Source organism: Penaeus monodon, chromosome 1 (assembly GCF_015228065.2).
Source record: "Penaeus monodon isolate SGIC_2016 chromosome 1, NSTDA_Pmon_1, whole genome shotgun sequence".
NCBI lineage: Eukaryota > Metazoa > Arthropoda > Malacostraca > Decapoda > Penaeidae > Penaeus > Penaeus monodon.
Genome location: NC_051386.1, coordinates 59322930 through 59339860, shown reverse-complemented (window position 1 = coordinate 59339860; position 16931 = coordinate 59322930). Strand labels below are relative to the sequence as shown.

At 47.9% G+C, this 16931-nt stretch overlaps 1 protein-coding gene across 3 annotated transcripts in view; it reads left to right on the top strand.

Annotated features, from left to right (window-relative positions):
• The first annotated feature begins 947 nt into the window (after positions 1-947).
• The window catches only part of LOC119574777 (AT-rich interactive domain-containing protein 2-like), a 50509-nt gene continuing 34525 nt past the window's right edge, over positions 948-16931 (top strand). For all 3 annotated transcript variants that reach the window (XM_037922130.1, XM_037922129.1, XM_037922127.1), the window contains exons 1-3: positions 948-1204; positions 1304-1400; positions 12751-12845. In XM_037922130.1, the coding sequence (XP_037778058.1) occupies positions 1113-1204; positions 1304-1400; positions 12751-12845 (284 nt within the window). In that variant the 5' untranslated portion in view covers positions 948-1112. The remainder of the gene's footprint in view (positions 1205-1303; positions 1401-12750; positions 12846-16931) is intronic.

Genomic DNA, 16931 nt, shown 5'->3' with positions numbered 1-16931 from the left:
GAGTCTGCTGGGTGACACACGGGCACGGGTACGAAGCCCGGAATGGTACACATGAGCAGTAGTAGTTGAGGAAAACGGGACGACCTCTCCGCGTCCTCCTTAGGGCGAGATCTTCATGAAAGTCTTGGCCTTTCTTTGAACTTTGAATTTCGATCGATCAGAGCCAGGGCACGGCGTCACCGTGCCTTCGGTATTTCAGTGTCAGAAGAATTACACTAGAAATGTCGCTCGAGATGGCCGATATTAGAGTCTGCGAAGGCGAGCAGCGACGGGAGCGAGGCAGCAGCCCGAGCGAGACAATATGGGGAGGTCGATACAATCTGGAATAGTTGTTGCGAGGGTAGCGTTCAGCGAGGCCCGGGCCCTCGGCGTCACCCGTCAAGAAAGCTTCAGCGCGCGCCCTTTGCACCTTATACTAATTTCTGTGTGACATGATACCCCTCTCATATACCTATTTGATCCTAAAAGCCCAGTCTTAGTAATAGTCAGCAACACAGAGGAGACGCCCATGTCATTTCCTCCTGGCCGCCATTTTGTAAACTCAAACAAAGAGTTGCGGTTTTTTGGGTCGCTGAAGCCTCGTACGCGGACGGTGAATCTTTGAAAGCTTGGGGATTTATATATCTAAGAGGTTTGCTATATTCAGGGACCATATCAAAGTATGAAACGAATTTATTGTAATGTTAATCAATAAAGTATTTCAGAGCCTGCGCGACCGTCGCTAGGTGCAGATGGCCCTCGCGCTCCCAGGCATCGAGCACAGTCTCGTAAAAATTTAACTTCCCTTTTATACCAGCACGCCGCGGGAGTAACACCCACTGGAAAAATATTCCCCGCGGCCCTCGTATTTTTCGAAAGCGCGTTATAAAATAAAATCGGCCGCCGGCGAGAAAAGACGCGCGGGTATTGTTAGTGCGTTGTGGTGGCGGTGACGTGCGAGGCGGAGTGTTGGAACGCGTGGTGGTGAGCCGCTCGCGAACAACACTACCGGCGGTGTGTCCTGACTCCGCTTCTTCGGTGCCCAGTGCGCCGCTCGTGACTGCCGCCCTGCCCCAGAAATGTGTTCTCGGTGTTTCTGAGTGAGTGCTCTCGCGTGTGATCCCCAAGGAAAAATGTCTAAGGATAGGAGCAAAGACGCAGAGGCGTATGACCGGGAATATGATGCGTTTCTCAAGCAGCTTGAGGAGTTTCATCAGCAGAGGGGGTAAGTGCAGTTATATTGTGGCTTTTGACGAGTCCTGAGATATGTGTCGGTGTTCTTTACGTGTTGAGTCAAGCACTAAGGCCGAATATGCCCCGACAGGACGCCCTTCAAGCGGCTCCCCCGCATCAACGGCAAGGGAGTGGACCTGTACCTGCTCTACGTGGTGGTGACGGCGCGCGGCGGCTGGCAGAAGGTCGGTGTCTCGCCACTCGTATTTTCCCGCCACGGGTTGAGGCCACTGGCACTGGCACCTCACGCACGACAAGCACACTCACCTCGCGCTATCACTCCACTCATTCACTCACACTACTCACTCACACCCTTAGACGTGACCAGCGCTGCCCCTGGGGTGGCGTTCTTGCCCCGGTTCCTCCTGTCAACGAGGTCTTCCTGTTGCCCTCCTTGTGCTTTCCACCTATCCGTCTATCGTCCTTCTCCCTCCTTGTCTTTATTATCTATCTGCTTTGTCCTTCGTCTCTATTCCGTCTCTTTATCATCCTCTTGTCTCCTCTCCTTTTGTTTCATCCATTTCTGCCTTCCATGTACCGTAGGCATTCTGTTCATGGGGTGGAAGGCAGGAGGAATTTCAACCAAGTTTAGGCACAAAATGCTGGAAAAAATCCCCTTGACAGGTTTACTATATTGAGGTCTTAGCATAGGCTTGTCTTAGCAGGGCTGCAGCATCACTACATATAGGCCTATAAAATCTCTACTCTGATATTGTGTGTCAGTTTTCAAAATATTCCTCTTTGTTATCAGTAAATGTATTTTAGTACCTATTTCCAGGGATTGTTTATAGGGATAACTTAGTTCCTTTGTATGTGAAAACGCCTGTTTCATAAGGTTTATTTATACTTCATAACATTGTGTGAGCCAGTGTTTGATTTCTTATTTGAAGGTAAATAAACAGGCTTTATCAGTGAATATAACTTATTTTATAGATATGGCCTTAAGGCTTTTCGATAGTGTATGGTTTCAAACATCAGGTATGGGATACGCATAGGAATTTTGATGGAATTAGTAGGTAGGAAAGGGAAAACAGGAAAATTTTTAGTGAAGGATGTGATGGATCAGGGTTCTAGGAAAATGACTGAGATGATTTATTATAGTCTGTACTGAGATAAGTATATTGGGAGATTTCAAAACTACGAAGCAGTTCTTGTAGACAGGGTTTTGAGAACTGTGTAATGAATCTTAGATTGAAGTAGAAAATAAATGTTGCAAGCTGACAAAGGAGCTAATTAAATATTCTTACATAGTATGAAAGGATGATGTTATTTGATTGGACAAAATTTAATTATATAATTCTGGTTGATTAATGATTTGACTAACACGTAAAGATTATTAATTTGGTTGCTCATGCATACACACACACCCACACACCCACAAGGCAACCATTCTCAACCCCTTCATAAATTTTCCATAGTTATTTCAGGGTTACAGTTTTATTTTCAGAAAGTTACTATTTTACTAGGGTTCATATTTCTTTGTTCTTTATTTCTAAGTTAAACTAAAAGATATGCAAGACAGCACAAATACATTCTCAGATATAAAAAAAGCTATAGTGATATATCTCAAATAGATAGTTTGATGTAATCCTGCTTAATTACTATTGTTAATACATGTTATTTCAAGATAGTAGTCAACATAACAGGTTTAAAACTTAGGGAAAGCAACAAGTATGAATTTGACGCTAACTGAACCACTTTTCCATTGAACAACCATTGTATTTCTATTTGATAACTTATTTTCTTTCAATTTGATTGTTTTCTCTTAAGGAAAGCAAAACTTATGAATTTAATGCTATTTAAAAACCTAATTTACTATCTGATAAATTATTTTCTTGCACTTTATCTATTTTCTCTCTCTCTCTCTCTCTCTCTGTCTCTCTCCCTCTCTCTCTCTCTCTCTCTCTCCTCTGCTCTTCTCTCTACTCTCTCCTATCCTCTCTCTCTCTCTCCTCCTCTCTCTCTCTCTCTCTCTCCTTTCTTTTTTTTTCCCCTTTTTTGCTTTTTCTGTTTTGTTTCCTTTCGTTTTTTTGTTTTTTCCTTTTTTTTTTTTTCCCCCCTTTTTCCTGTTTTTTTTTTGGGGGGGCCCCCCTTTTTTTGTTTTTCCCCTTTTTTCTTTTTTGCTGTCTTTTTTTTTTTTTTTTTTTTCCCCCCCCCCCCCCCTTTTTTTTTTCGTTTTTTTTTTCCCTTTCTCCCCCCCCCCCCCCTTTCCCCTTCTCTTTTCCCCCCCCCCCCCTTTTTTCCCTTTTCCCCCCCTTTTCTTTTTTTCCCCCCCTTTTCCTTCCCCCCCTTCCCCTTTTTTCCTCCCCCTTTCTTTTTTCTTTTTTTTCCCCTTTCCTTTTTCTTTTTTTTTCCCTTCCTTTTTTTTTTTTTCCCCCCCCTTTTTTCCCTGTCCCCCTTCTTCCTTTTTTTTCCTTTTCCCTTTTCTTTTCCCCTCTCTCCCCCCCTTTTCCCTTCCTTCTCCTCCCCCTCTTTTCTTCCCCCCCTTTTCCCTCTCTCCCCCTTTCTTCCCCCCTTCTCCTCTTTCCCCTTCCTTTTCCCTCTCTCTTTCTTCCCTTCCCCCTTCTCTTCCTTCTCTCCTCTTCTTTTCCCCTTCTTCTTTTCTCTTTTTGTCTTCTTTTCCCCTTTTTTTTTCTGTCTTTTTCTCTCTTTTGTCTCTCCCTTTTTTTCCCCCTCTGTTTCCTTTTTTTTTCTTTTTTCTTCTTCCCTCTTTCTGTTTCGTCTGTCTCTTCTCTTTTCCTGTCTTCCCCTCTCTTCTTGTTGTCTGTTTCCCTTTTCCCCTTCTGTCTGTCTTCTTCTCCTCTCTTGGTCTGTCTTCTCTTTTCCCCCTTTTTTCTTTTTCCCTCTTTTTCCCTTCTTTTTCCCCTCTCTTTCTTTTCTGTCTTCTTCTCTTTTCCCCTTTTTCTTCTCCTTCTTTTTTCTTCCCCTTCTCTCTCTCTTTTTCCCCTTCTCTCTTCTCTCTTTTTCCTTCCTTCTTCTTCCCCTCTTTCTTCTGTCTCTCTCTCCCCCCTTTTGTTTTCCCTCTCTCTTTCTCTCTTTCCCCTTCTCCCCTCCCCCCCCTCTCTCTTTCTTCTCTCCTCTTCCCCCCCCCCCCCTCTCCCCCTTGGTTTTTCCCTCTCTGTTTTTCCCCTCTCTCTTCTTTTTCTCTCCCCTTTCTCCTCTTTCTTCTCTTTTCCCCTCTTTCCCTTCTTCTCTTTTTTTTTTCTCTCTCTTTTTTTTTCTCTCTTTGTTTTTCTTTTTTTTTTTCCCCTTTCTCTTCTTGTTTTTTCTCTTTTTTTTTCCCTTCTCTTTTTTTGGTCTGTCCCCTTCTCCTTTTTTTCTTCTCTCTCTTTGTCTGTCTCTTCTGTTTTTCTCTCTCTCTTTTTTCTTTTTTTCCCCTCTTTTTTTCTCTCTCGTCCTTTCTGTTTTCCCCCCCCCCCCCCCCCCCCTTTTTCTGTCTTTTCTCTTGCCCCTTTTCTCTTTTTTTTCCCCTTCTCTTTTCTTCCCCTGTCTCTTTTTCCTTGTCTTCTTCCTCTTTTTCTTTTTCTGTCTTTTTCCCCCTTCTTTCTGTCTTCTTTTTTCTCTTCTTTTTTTCTTTTCTTCTTCTTCCTTCTCTCTTCTCTTTCTTCTCTTTTCTCTCTTCTTTTCCCCCTTTTCCCTTCCCTTTTCCTTCCTTCCCTTCTCTTTTTTTCCCTTCTCTCCTTTCCCCCCCCCTTTTTCTTCTCTTTTTTCCCTCTTCTCTTCCCCTTTTTTTCCCTTCTTCCCCCTTTCCTTCTCTCTTCCCCTCCCCTTTTCCCCCCTTTCCCCCCCCCCCCCCCCCCCCCCCCCCCCCCCCCCCCCCCCCCCCCCCCCTTTCCCCTTCCCCCTTTCCTCTTTTTTTTTTCCCTCTCTTCTCCCCCCCCCTTTTCCCCTTCCTCCTCTCCCCCCCCCCCTTCTCTCCCTTTCCTCTTTTCCCTCCCCTCCTCTCCTCTCCTCTCTCTCTCTCCCCTTTTCTTTTTTCTCCTCCCTCTTTTTCCTTTTTTTCCCCCCCCGTTTTTTTCCTTCTTCTTCCCCCTCTTCTTCTTCCTCTTTCCTTTTTTTCCCCCCCCCCCTCTCTCTTTTTCTCTCTCTTTTTCTCTCCCCCCCTTTCTTCTCTTCTTTCTTCTCTTTTTTTTCCTTTTTTTTTTTTTTTTCCCCCCCCCCCCCCCTTCTCTTTCCTTCTTTTCTTTCCCCCTTTCCTTTCCCCTTTTTTCCTCTTTTTTTTTTTCCCCCCCCCCTTTTTTTTCTCCCCTCTTTCCTTCTCTCTTTCTTTTTTTTCTTTCTTTCTTTTTTCTTTTTCCCCCCCTTTTTTTCTCTTTTTTCCTCTTTCTCTTCTTTTTTTCCTCTTTTTTCCTTCTCTTCTCTTCCTCTTTCCCCCCCTTTTTTTCTTTTCTTCTTCTCTCTTCCTTTCTTTCTCTTTTCTTTTTTCTTCTTCTCTCTCTCCTCTTTCTTCTCTCTCTCTCTTCTCTCTTTTTCCTCTTCTCCCCCCCTCTTTTCTCTCTCTCTCTCTTTCTCTCTCCCCCTTCCTTTTTTTTTTCCCCTTTTTTTTCCTGGTCTTCTTCCCCCTTTTTTTCCTCCCCCTTCTTCTCTTTTTTTTTTTCTTCCCCCCCCTTTTTCCTTCCCTCTCCTCTTCTTCTCTCTCTTCCCCCTTTTTTTTTTCCCCCCCCTCTCCCCTCTTCTTTTTTCTCTCTCTCTTTTCTTCTCCCCCTTTTTCTTTTTTCCCCCCTCCCCCTTTTTCCCCCTCTTTCCTCTTTTTCCCTCTCTTTTTTCTCCCTTCCTCTCTTTCCCTCTTCCCTCCTCTCTCTCTTTCTCTCTCTCTTCCCTCTCTCTCCCCCTTTTTTTCCTCTTCTCTTTTTTTTTCCCTCTTTTTTTTTCCCCCTCTTTCTCTCTCCCCCCCTTTTTCTTTTCTCTCCCTCTCTTTCTCTCTCCCCTTTTCTCTCTCCCCCTTTCTCTCTTTCTTCTCCCTCTTTCTCTCTCCCCCTTTTCCCCCTTCTTTTTTTCTTCTCTCTCTTTCCCCCTCTCCCCTTCTTTCTCTTTTTCTTCTCTCTGTTTTTCCTTCTCTCTTTTTTCCCCTTCTCTTTCTTTTTTTTCCCTTTCTTCTCCTTCCTTTCCTTTTTCTTTTTTTTCCTCTTTTTTCTTTCTTTTTTTTCCTTCTTTTTTTTTCCCCTCTTTTTTTTTTTTTTTTTTCCCCTTCTTCTTCTTTTTTCTCTCTCTTTTCCTTTCTTCTCTTCCCTCTTTTTTTTTTCCCTCTCTCTCTCCCCTCCCCTTCTTCCCCTTCTTCTTTCCTCTTTTCCCCCGCTCTCTTTTTCTTTTCCCCCTTTTTCCCTCTCTTCTCCTCCCTTTTTTTTTCCTTTTCCCCCCCCCTTTTTTTCCCCTTCCCCCCTTTTCTCCCCTCCTCTTCTCCCCTTTTTCCTCTCTCTCTTTTTTCCCCCCCCTTTCTTTCCCCTCCCTCCCCCCCTTTCTCTCTCTCTTTTTCTTTTTTTTCCTCTCTCTCCCCTCTTCTTTCTCTCTTCTTTTTCTTCCCTCCTTCCCCTTTCCTTCCCCTTCCCCCCCTCTCTTCCCCCTTTCTCTCCCCCTCTCCCTTCTCCCTCTTCCTCCTCTTCTCTCTTTTCTCCCCTCTTTTCCCCCTTTCTCTCTCTCCTCTCTCTCTTCCTCTCTCTCTCTCTCTCCCCCCCCCTTTTTTCTCCTTTTTCCCTCCCCTCTCTCTCTTTTTCCCTTCCCCCCTCCTCTCTCTCTCTTTTTCCCTCCTTCTTCCTCTCCTCTCTCCCTTCTCTCTCTCCCCCCTTTCTTCCCTTTTCCTTTCTCTCTCTCTCCCTTCCTTCTCTCTCTCTCTTTTCCTCTCTCTCTCCCTCTCCTTCCTCTCCTCTTTCCTCCTTTCCTTTTTTTTTCCTCTCTCTCTCTTTTTTCCTCCCTTCTCTCTCTTTTCCTTCCTCCCCTTTCTCTTTTCTCCTTCTCTCTCTTTTCCTCCCCTTTTTCTCCCCTTCCTCTCTCTCTCTCTCTCCTTCCCCTCTCCCTCTTCTCCCTCTCCTTCCCTCCCCTTTCTTCCCCCCCCTTTTTTCCCTTTCCCCCTCTTTCTCCTTCCTCTCTTCTCTCCCTTTTCCTTTCCTCTCTCCTCCTCCCCTTTTCCCCTTTCCTTTCCCCCTCCTCTTCTCTCCTCCCTCTCCTCTCTCTCTCTTTTCTCTCTCTCTCTCTCTCTCTCTCTCCCCTCCCTTTCTCTCTTCTTTTCCCTTTTTTTTTTTTTCCCTCCCCCCCTTCCTCTCCTCTCCTCTCCTCTCCCCCTTTCCCCTCCTTCTCTCCTCTCCCCCCTTTTTCCCCTCCTCTCTCTTTCTCCCCCTTCCTCCCCTCTCACTCCCCTTTCCTCTCTCCTTCTCTCTCTCCTTCCTCTCCCCTTCTCTTTTCCTCTCCTCTTCCCCCCTCCCCTCTCCTTCCCCCTTTTTTCCCTCCCCTTTCCCCCTCTCCCCTCCTCCTCTTCTCTCTCTCCCCTCTCCCCCCCTTTTTTCCCCCCTTTTCTCTCTCTCTCCCCTTTTTCCCTCTTTCTTTTTTTTTTCTCTTTTTTTTTTTTCCCCCCCTTTCCCTTTTCCTTTCTCCCCCCTTTTTTTTTTTTTTTTTTTTTTTCCCCCCTTCCTTTCTCCCCTCCCTCCCCCCTTCTCCCTCTCTTTTCCCCTTTTTCCTTTCCCTCCTCCCCTTTCCCCCCCTTTTCTCCCCCCCCCCTTTTTTTTTCCTCTCCTCTCCTCTCTCTTCCCCCTCCCCCTCTCCCTTTTCCCCCCCCCCCCCCCTCCCTCCCCCCTCCCCCTCCCCCTCTCTCTCCCCCTTCTCCCTCTCCTCTCCCTCTTTTCCCTCTCTCTTTTTTTCCCCTCTCTCCCTTCCCCCTCCTCTCTTTCTCCTCTCCCTCCCTCCCTCCCCCCTCCCCCCCCTTTTTTCCCTCCCTCCCTCCCCCCCCCCCCCCCCCCCCCCCCCCTCAACCCCCCCCCCCCCCCCCCCCTCTCTCTCCTCTCTCTCCCTTCCCCTCTCTTTTCCCCTCTCCCTCTCTCTTCTCCCCCCCTTCTTTTTCTTCTTTTTCCCCCCCCTCTTCTTCTTTTCTCTCTCTCCTCCCTCTCCCCTTCTCTCCCCCTTCTTCTCTTTTTTCCTTCCCTTCCCTTCCCTTTCCCCCCTTTCCCCTTCCCTTCCCTCTCCCCCTTCCCTTCCCTCTCTCTCCCCTCTCTCCCTCTCCCCCTTCCTCCCTCTCCCCCCCCCCCCCCCCCCCCCCCCTTTTTTTTTCTCTTTTTCCTCCTCTCTCTCTTTTTTTTTCCCCCCCCCTTTTCCCTCCCTTCCCTCCCTCCTTCCCTCCCCCTCTCTCCCCCTCTTCCCTCCCTCTCCCTTTTTCCCCTTCCCTCCTCTCCTCCCCCCTTTCCTCCTCTCCCCCTCCCTCCTCTCCCCCTTTCCCCCTCTTTTTCCCCCTTCTCCTCTTCTTCTCTCTCTCCTCTCTCTTCTCTCTCCTCTCCTTCCTCTCTTTCCTCTCTCTTCTTTCTCTTCTCTTTTCCCCCCTTTTTCTTCCCCTCTCCTCTTCCCCCCTCCCCCCCTTCCTCCCTCCCCTCCCCCCTTTTTCCCCCCCCTCTCTTTCTCTCTCTCCCCCCCCCTCTCCTCTTTTCCCCTTTTTCCCCTCTCTCTTCTTTCTTCTTTTCTCCCCCTTTTTTTCTCTCTCTCCTTTTCTCTTTCTCTCCCCTTTCTCTCTCTCTCTCTTCCCCTTCTTCTCTTCTCTTCCCCTCTCCCTCTCTCTCTCTCTCCCCTTTTTTTCCCCCCCCTTCTCTCTCCTCTCTTCCCCCCCTCCCTTCCCTTCCCCCCCTTCCCCCCCCCCCCCTTTTTCCCCCTTCCCCCCCTCCCCCCTCCCCCTTCCCTCTCCCTTCCCCCTCTCCCCTCCCCCCCTTTTCCCCCCCCCTTTTCCCTCCCCCTCCCCCCCCCCCCCCCCCCCCCCCCCCCCCCCCCCCCCCCCCTTTTTTCTCCCCCTTCTCTCCCCCCTCCTCCTCCCCTCCTTCCCCCTCTCCTCCCTCTCCCTTCTCCTCCTCTCCTCCCCCCTCTCTCTCCTCCTCTCTCTCTCCCCCTCTCTTCCTCCCTCCTCTCTCTCTCCTCCTCCTCTCTCTCTTCCTTCTCTCCCCCTTTCCTCCCCCCCCCCCCCCCCCCCCCCCCCCCCCCCCCCCCCCCCCCCCCCCCAAACTCCCCCTCTCTCCCCCCCCCCCCCACCCCCCCTTTTTTTTTTTTTTTTTTTTTTTTTTTTTTTTTCCCCCCCCCCCCCCCCCCCCCCCCCCCCCCCCCCCCCCTCTTTCCCTCCTCCCCTCTTTCCCCCTCCCCTTTTCCCCTCCTCCTCTCTTTCCTCCTCCTCTTTTTCTCCCCCCCTTTCCTCTTCCTCCCCTCTCTTCCTCTCCCCCCCTTTTCCTTCCCCCCCTTCTCTTCCCCCCCCCTTTTTCCCCCCTTTTCCCTCCTCCTCTCTCTCCTTTCCCCTCCTCCCCCCTTCCTCCCCCCCCTTCCCCCCCCCTCTCTCCCCCCTCCTTTTCTCCTCTCCCCTTTTCCTTTCCTCCCCCCCCTTTTTTTCCCCTTTCCCTCCTTCTTTTTTCCCCCCTTTTCCCCTCCTCTCCTCTCTCCCTCTCCCCCCCCCCCTCTCTCTCTCTCTCCCCCCTTTTTCCCCTCCCCCTCTTCTCCCCTCCTCCTCTTTTCCCCCTTTTTTCCTCCTTTCTCCTCTCTCTCTTTTTTCTCTCTCTCTCTTTCTCTCTTCCCTCTCCCTCTCTCTCTCCTCTCTCTGTCTCTCTCTCTCTTTCTTTCTCTCTCTCTCTTTTCTCTCTCTCTTCTCCTCTCTTTTTCCCCCTTTCTCTCCTCTCTCCCCTCTCTCCTCCCCCTTTCTCTCTCGTCCTCTCTCCCCTTCCCTCCCTCTCCTCTCTCCCCCTCCTTCCATCCCTCTCCTCTCTCCCCCTCCTTCCATCCCTCTCCTCTCTCCCCCTCCTTCCCTCCCATTCCCCTCCCCTCCCCTTATCCCCTACCCCTACTCGAATTCCAGAGTTTGCCACCAGATCCTTTTATTTTTATTTATTGGGGGGGGGGTTGATGGGGAAACCCCGTCGTATGTTGTAGTGAGAGGGGGGAGAAGAGAGAAAGAGAGAGAGGGGGAGAGGGGAGGATGGAGGAGGAGAGAGAGGGGAGAGAGGAGGGGAGAGAAAGAGGGAGAGAGAAAAAGGGAGAGAGAGAAAGAGAGAGAGAGAGAGAGAGAGAAATTGAGAAAGATAGGGGAAAGTGTAAATAATGATGTAAATAGATATGTCATATAAACAGATGAATGAAAAGAAAAGAAATGGAAGAATCAGTTGACAAATAATAAATTGTAAATGAATAAATTAAATAATTAATAAACGAATTTGTTAAATAAATGTTTTAGGTATGTTTTTAGCCGAGTTTTTTTTAGGAGGGGGGGGGGGGTTAGTGCTTAGTAGGTTGTACTGGTGCGTCGAATGTTTATAGAAATATGTATTTTGCGCATACATATACAGAAACATATACTTCACGCAGATACACGGACACACGCACGCACGCACATTTACACATGTACATACTTAGATACACATGCACACAATACACTACAAAGAACACATAACAGTACACATACACACAGATACACATACACACAGATACACATACACACAGATACACTACACACAGATACACATACACAAAACACAACACCGATACCATCAAAAAGAACCATACACACAGTACAATACACAAGATAAACACCAAGATACACTACCAGAAACACTACCAACACACTCCCAAATAAAACTACCAACACACAATACACTTACGCAGAGATACACTTCCAGATACACAACCAAGATACACTACCAAGATACCTCCCCCGATACACTTACCCAAGATACACTACCAAGTTTTCAATACACACAGATACCTACCAAGATACACTCAAAGATACACTACCAAGAAACTAAAAAAAGATACACATACCAAAGATACACTACCAAAGATAACATACCACAGATACCCAACACACAGAAAACCATCCCAAAAATACACATCACCAAAAATACACACAATACACACCAAACACACGAGATTACACACCAATACACCGCAGAACCACGCAAAGATACACAGCAAAGAACCAGAAAGAAAAAAACACAGATACACAACAAAACAACAAAACACTAAACAAAACACACACACCACAACCAAAACAACCAAAAAACACAAAACCACACAAAAACACATCACCACAAATAACCCAAAAACACCACATACACACAGACACCAAAACCCCAGACACAGAACCCACACCCCTAGACACAAAAACCCCACCCCTAGACCAGACACACAACACCTGGACCAGACAAACAACCTAGACACAGACACACACACCTAACCGACCAACCCAGAAAACACACACACCAGACAAAACCCAAACCAACACCAGACACAAAACACACCCAAAAACCAGACACAGAACACACACACACCTAGCACAGACACAACACACCCTAGACACCCCAAAAAAAAACACCACCTAGACACAGACCACACACACCAGACCAGAAAACCACAACACCTAGACCGGGACAACACACACCTAGACACCCAGACACACACCAACAACACAGAAAAAACCCCCACACATAGACACGACACACACAACACTAGAACAAACACACACCACACACAACACAAACACACACACACACACATAGACACAGCCCACAGACAAAACCCCATAGACACAGACACACACATGACACAGACAACACCATAGCCAGACAACCCCTAGACACAGACACCCCCAACACAACACACCCCCCATAGCACAGAACACACACACATAGACAACAACACACCAAACAAACAACACACACACCACACAACACAACACAACACACACCACACAACACACACCACACACATAAAACAGTTGCACGCAACACGCACTCAAACGTAACAGTCATACAGACATCATGCCCATTTACACATGCACGCGCACCACTTTTCCAATCATCTTGATTTAGATGCGCTAAAGAATACACGCCCCAAAGTAGAAAATGTTGAATTAGAGCGGCGACAAACCACTCGCTTTTTTTGAGGTCACTGTCTATTTTTTGTCTACCCCCGTCTCCCACCGGGGCATTGACAACGAAATTTTTTCTCTAAACCCCCATTTCACAAAACCACTGCCTGACGAATGTAACCACAACCTCCTCCATCCACCACAACCATGCAACCATAACTGCACCGCCAGTAAACACTGTAATTTTGACATGCAGTATCATATCATGTAGTTTTGATTGATGAGTAACTAATGTAATGATAATATCACTCCAGATTTTTGTAGTCTTGTTATAGCCGCTGTTAGAAAAAAAACACAATATTATAATATATATATATAAAATAAAATATATTTTTATATAATATATTAATTTTTTTTTTTTTTTTTTTTTTTTTTTTTTTTTTTTTTTGTGGTTTCCCTATTAAATTCTATAAAATTTTTTTTTTGTTTTTTTCTTTAAACTTTTGGCAATTGCTCGTTGCGAATGGGACGAGCTCCTTGAAGATTTCCGCCTCCCAGCTGCTTGTGTGAATTCTGCCACGGCGCTGAAACATATTTATATTAGGTAAGTCCTCCCCCTCCCCCTTTTTTCCTTTTTTTCATATTTTTGCCGAGACTGGCGTCGTTTGGTGGCGGTGAGTGAATGCATTTGGCTGTCATCTGCAGAGGGCGAAGAGAACAAGCTAGATCGTATTTTAGCTGAAAGTAAAAGTGACCACGCAAAAATGTCTCGGCTCGCCCCAAGAAGGGAGAGAAGAGAGAACGGGTGTTTGGAGGACGCAGGAGAGGCGGCTGGGAATGCTCGTGAGGAGCGGAGGAGAGCGAGCACGGGGGGGGGGGGGATATCGAGGTAATGAGGGAAGGTGTGGAAGATTAAGATTAAGATTAAGAGAGGTTTATTGCCGTATGGAAGCGCATACACAGGCATACAGACTAATTACACATACCGACGCGCAAGCACAACACACACACACACACACACACACACACACACACACACACACACACACAACACACACACACACCAGGCACTACACACACACCAGGCACAACACCCAAGCACTCAACACACACCACACAGGCACATACACACACACACAAGCACACAACAACAGCAATGCACACACACACAGCACATACACACACACAGGCACACACACACACACTGGCACATACACACTGGCACATACACACACTCACACAGGGACACACACACACAGGGACACACACACAAGGGACACACACACAGGGACACACACACACAGGGACACACACACACACACACACACACACAGGGACACACACACACAGGGACACACACAAACACACACAGGCAGCACACACAGCACACACACACACAGCACACACACACACACACACACACACACACACACACACACACACACACACACACACACACACACACACCAGCACACACACACACACACACACACACACACAGAGGCACACACCACACACACACACGCACACACACACACCAGAGGCACACACACAGGCACCCGCACACACACAGGCACCCGCACACACACAGGCACACGCACACACACAGGCACGCACACACAGGCGCGCGCGCACACACACATGCACACAGGCACACACACACAGGCACACACACAGGAACAGGCACACACAGGCACACACACACACAGGACCACACACACACACAAGGCACACACACACACAGGCACACACAGGCACACACAGGCACACACACACAGGCACACACACACACAGGCACACACACACACACAGGCACACACACACACACAGGTACACACAGGCACACACACAGGCACACACAGGCACACACACACAGGTACATACAGGCACACACACACAAGCACACACACACACACACACACACACAGGCACACACACATACAGGCACACACACATACAGACACACACATACATACAGATACATACATACAGACACATACATACAGACACATACATACAGGCACACGCATACAGGCACATGCATACAGGCACACACACACACACAGGCGCACACACACACAGGCGCACACACACACAGGCACACACACACAGGCACACACACACAGCACACACACACACACACACACAGGCACGTGCGTGATTATGTTAATGCAACCACAAGTTTATTTTGCGGTAACGATTGATAGGTTTCATGGGCAACGATTAACTTCTAGAATAAAGAGGAGCCTATCAGTAGGTGCTAGATTTTCGGTGGTCGCCCTGGTTCAGGCGAATGGTGTTGTCTTCCGGTGGCGTTGAGTCCATGACGCGTTCAGCCAGGCGAAAAGGGAGCCCGAACGGCGGCGTCTGTCAGCTCGGCGGTCAGGACGGGGCCGCGCGTTGTGGCGTGTTTGTAAACAGTGCTGTAGTGCACGTGGTTGGGCAGCGCGAAAGTGGTGAGAGGGCGTGCGCGGGCCAGACAAGCGGACAGGTAGGCAGGGAAGGTAGTAGGAGTGTAGCAGCAGACAGCGGGGCGACACACACACACACACACTCACACACTCACACTGGGGCTGGGGGGTCGCTCACACCAGCACCATCACTGGCGGGCCACACACCACCCGCTCCCGCTGCCGCTCCCACTCCCTCGTGAGCTCGCGGCGCTGGTGCCGCTCATGTGCTGCTGCTGGTGACTCCGCCGCGACTGCCGCCAACCATCTCTTCCGGACCTTAGCGTAGCAGCAGCAGAAGGCCGCCCTGCGCCGCCCACCGCCCGCTCCCACACCTGTTGACTCCAAGTGCATCCCCACCACCGGCCAACCTCTCCCTCGTCCACCCACACGGTCGCCCGGGAAAAGAAGCCCAGACTCCGCCCACTCGCGTCGTCGGCGTTATTCAGCTGCACTCCCAGTCATCGGATGACGCAATCTGTATCAGGGCCCGTGTAGTGCCGGGCGGCCTCCAGGCCGTGTCGCCTGTACCCCAGCTGCCGACGGACTGAGCGCGGCGATGCATGTAGGTCGCGCTCCAGCACGAGGAGGAGGAGGGTCCGCGACGCCGCCTGAATCGGGCAGCCAACCACGATCGCAACCTGGCGTTCACTCAGAGTAGAGTCCTGACATGTGCGCGACGTGTTGGGAAGGACTTCGGAGAGCGACTGCGCCTGGGGTGGCTTCTGTTCATGCCTTCGAATGCCAGATCGCACAGCGCCATGACGGGCGCCGGCATCTTTCGGTCCCTCCCTGTTGCTGCGTGTATCCACAGCCGTGGATGCCAGCATCCCTGAACTGCAAACTCTCGCAGCGTTTGAAAGGCTTCTTGAAGCGCCGTTGCCAGCGTCGTTATATTTTCTTGGACTTGAAATTACCTGTCTTCTTCGGAGTCCCGGAGGGTTGGCACGTGGACTCGCTGCCCGCACAGAATGGCAGCGCGATTGAGGTTAAATAAAGTAAAATAAAGTAATGTATTCATATTCACACACATACACATATATACACATATACACATATATACACACATACACACATATATACACACATATACACATATACACATATACACATACACATATATACACATATACACATATATACACATATACACACACAGGCACACACACACCGGCATATATACACATATATGCATATATATACATATATGCATATATATACATGTATACACATTTATGCATATATACACATATACATCTACGTACACTGGCATTTGTACATAAACATTTATACAAATGCATATATGCTTATGTATGCATATATACTTTTACATATATTTATCTATCTATATGTATTCTTTGTTTATATATTGTATTTGTATATATATTTGTATGTGTTTATCTGTATGTGTGTGCATATATGCATGTGTATATATATGTATATATGTATATATACACATACATATCTATTTATATACATACATATATACATATGTATGTATATATTCATATATATATTATATATACACAGATATGTAATATATATGTATATATAGTGTATGTATATATATATATGTTGTATATGTATGTGTACATGTGTATATTTAGCGTATGTGTGTGTATGTATGTATGTATGTATATGTTCATTTATTTATTCAGTCGTGTATATATGTGCATAAACATAAATTCATACATAACATTCATAAATACATATGAAACATTTGTTCATTTATACGCATGTCTACACATACATAACCATATATCAGTAATTGTATACATATAGTATAGAATGCACGCACGCATATTTATATGTATGTATATATAATTATACATTATATGTGTGTGTATAGCTATGCATACATATGCACAAATATAGCCAGAAGATTGATATACTGTTTGTGGATGTCTGCCTATGGGAGAGCGGGAGGGAGTCTGCAACCATGGGAAGTTGCAAGTGGGCCTCTGTTCCCGTTGATCGTTTTAACAGAGCGAAGGACAAGTAGTTGCCGTGGGGATAGTCTTGGCCGATTCCTGTTGGGCCGCCTCGTAACGTCCAGCATTTCAAGCAATGTCGTCGGTAGTGTGTCCGTGCCGAATGTCCGGCCCGAGTTCGGCCTCCTTCGGGGAAAGGGACAAGGGGAAAGGGACAGGGGAGGCGGTCCGGATGGGTGTGCTCGGTTGACCCGGCACGGCCCGTGAGGAGCTCTTTGGCGTTCGCAGTTGGGAAGACGGGGAGCCTTG